The 1,704-nt window shown below is 41.7% G+C and overlaps 1 protein-coding gene across 1 annotated transcript; it reads left to right on the forward strand.

Moving 5' to 3' along the window:
* Positions 1–537: 537 nt before the first annotated feature.
* LOC129317070 (uncharacterized) lies at positions 538–1,365 on the forward strand. Its single transcript, XM_054961406.1, has 2 exons — positions 538–1,203; positions 1,285–1,365. Exon 1 carries the CDS (start codon positions 728–730, stop codon positions 1,178–1,180), a length of 453 nt encoding a protein of 150 aa, XP_054817381.1. The 5' UTR covers positions 538–727; the 3' UTR covers positions 1,181–1,203; positions 1,285–1,365.
* The last annotated feature ends 339 nt before the right edge of the window (positions 1,366–1,704 follow it).

A 1,704-nucleotide genomic window follows, 5' to 3' on the forward strand; every position in this document is an offset into this window, starting at 1 on the left:
GAATTCATATTTTTATTTATTTATTTATTTATTTTTTGCTATTGAATTTTGGACTGAGTAAAACTCAGCACAATTCATATACCCGCCTATCACTTACAAAGGGCCCTATTTAATTATAACCATATCACCTCAGACTTTCATGATCTCATCTTTTTGTCCCCGTGATAATTGGTTCTCCTATATCTTTACATGATTACGTGGGACGTAGCTTCTATTTTAAACTAGCTTATTTAGAATTTGAATTATTAGCTGAGAAGGAGATTGACCGATACGCAGTTACGCACATCACATTTCACTTATATTGTTAAAGGGAAACAAAAGTAGAAGTTACAGAACAAAGCTGTTGCGACGACCGAGCGAGGATCTTTATTATTATACACTTAATAGAACAAGTCACAAATTAAGAAACTGAAATTGAAACTTGTAAGAGTAGCGAGACAGTCCGTTTAACCAACCAAGTCATTAAAGAACCCCACGGATTCATTCTCGTCTTCAATATAATTTCCTTAATTAATTAATCCGGTGTTGTCTGAAAAAGTCCTAGAGGTGCTCCACTTTTATACCCTCCATCTCCCACTCCTCCCACACACCCACTAGCCTCCAAATCACCTTCTTATCATCTCGTCCCTGATATATTTTTCTGCAAATATCATTCACCTCCGAAACTTTTGCTGCTGGATTTGTTTCTTCGATCTTGGAGCATAACAAGGCGCAGAGAGAGAGAGAGATGAGGAACAAGGGACAAAGCCAGAACATTTTGGTGAGGATAATTACTTCACCGTTGAGAGCTCTGGGGAAAGCAAAGGACTTTTACATCAGAAGCATCACTAACTGCGGCAACAGCATGAGCTACAGCAACCCTATGGATGCTGCTGGACGGTTCGAAGCCTTGCCCAGAAGCTACAGCGCGGCCACAACGAAGCAAGCCGACAGAGAGGATTTCGCAGAGCTGGTGAGAGCAGCGTCGGCTAAGACGTTGAAGGAGAAACTGGACGTAGATTTTGTCTTGAAACAACAGGAGGCGTCAAGAGTGTTACCCAAGTCTGTGAGTGTCGGTATGAGCAGGATCGACGAAGACAGTCCCTGTGATTTTGAAAACACGCCTCTTCCTGCCGCGCCTGACTCTTACCCAAGAAGTAGAAGCTATGCTGTTACAAGTAGAGCTGTTGCTGTTTTCTGAGATTCCCCTTTTGCGTCCCCCAGGCGAGGCTTTGTTTCTTTTTAATGGCGGTTAGATTTGTCATTTGGATTGTTCTTGACTTTATATATCTCTCCCTCTTTTAGGTTTATAATCACAGTTCATCAGTACCATTGTAGTGTTCTCTTTCTCGATGGTTTCTAATTCAGTAAATATGGAACTAGCCAGATCGATGTCTGTCTCTTGCTTCTGCCCAGAATTGGGATCACGAACAATAATGGCAAGAGTTGCACACTACACGAGGGGATTTATTTGTCGATCTGGACGAGGTCAATTTTGACGTCGTTGGTAGCATTTGGGAATTTGAGATTAGAAAACCTCCAGTTGGTGTTGGTCTGGTTGAGAATTGTATTATATAAAAGAAATCCAAGCAGGGATCAAGTGGCGCATTTTAAAATTGTTGATCAAATTTAGGAAATAGCTCGTTCGGAGGACAAGGGTGTGAGTGCGTCACATGTTCAATCAATGCTATCTGGAAACCAAAGAGCAGGGGAGAGGGGAGTACA

This window comes from Prosopis cineraria, unplaced genomic scaffold, assembly GCF_029017545.1.
Source record: "Prosopis cineraria cultivar Desert tree isolate PC_DT_omini unplaced genomic scaffold, ASM2901754v1 PC8, whole genome shotgun sequence".
NCBI lineage: Eukaryota > Viridiplantae > Streptophyta > Magnoliopsida > Fabales > Fabaceae > Prosopis > Prosopis cineraria.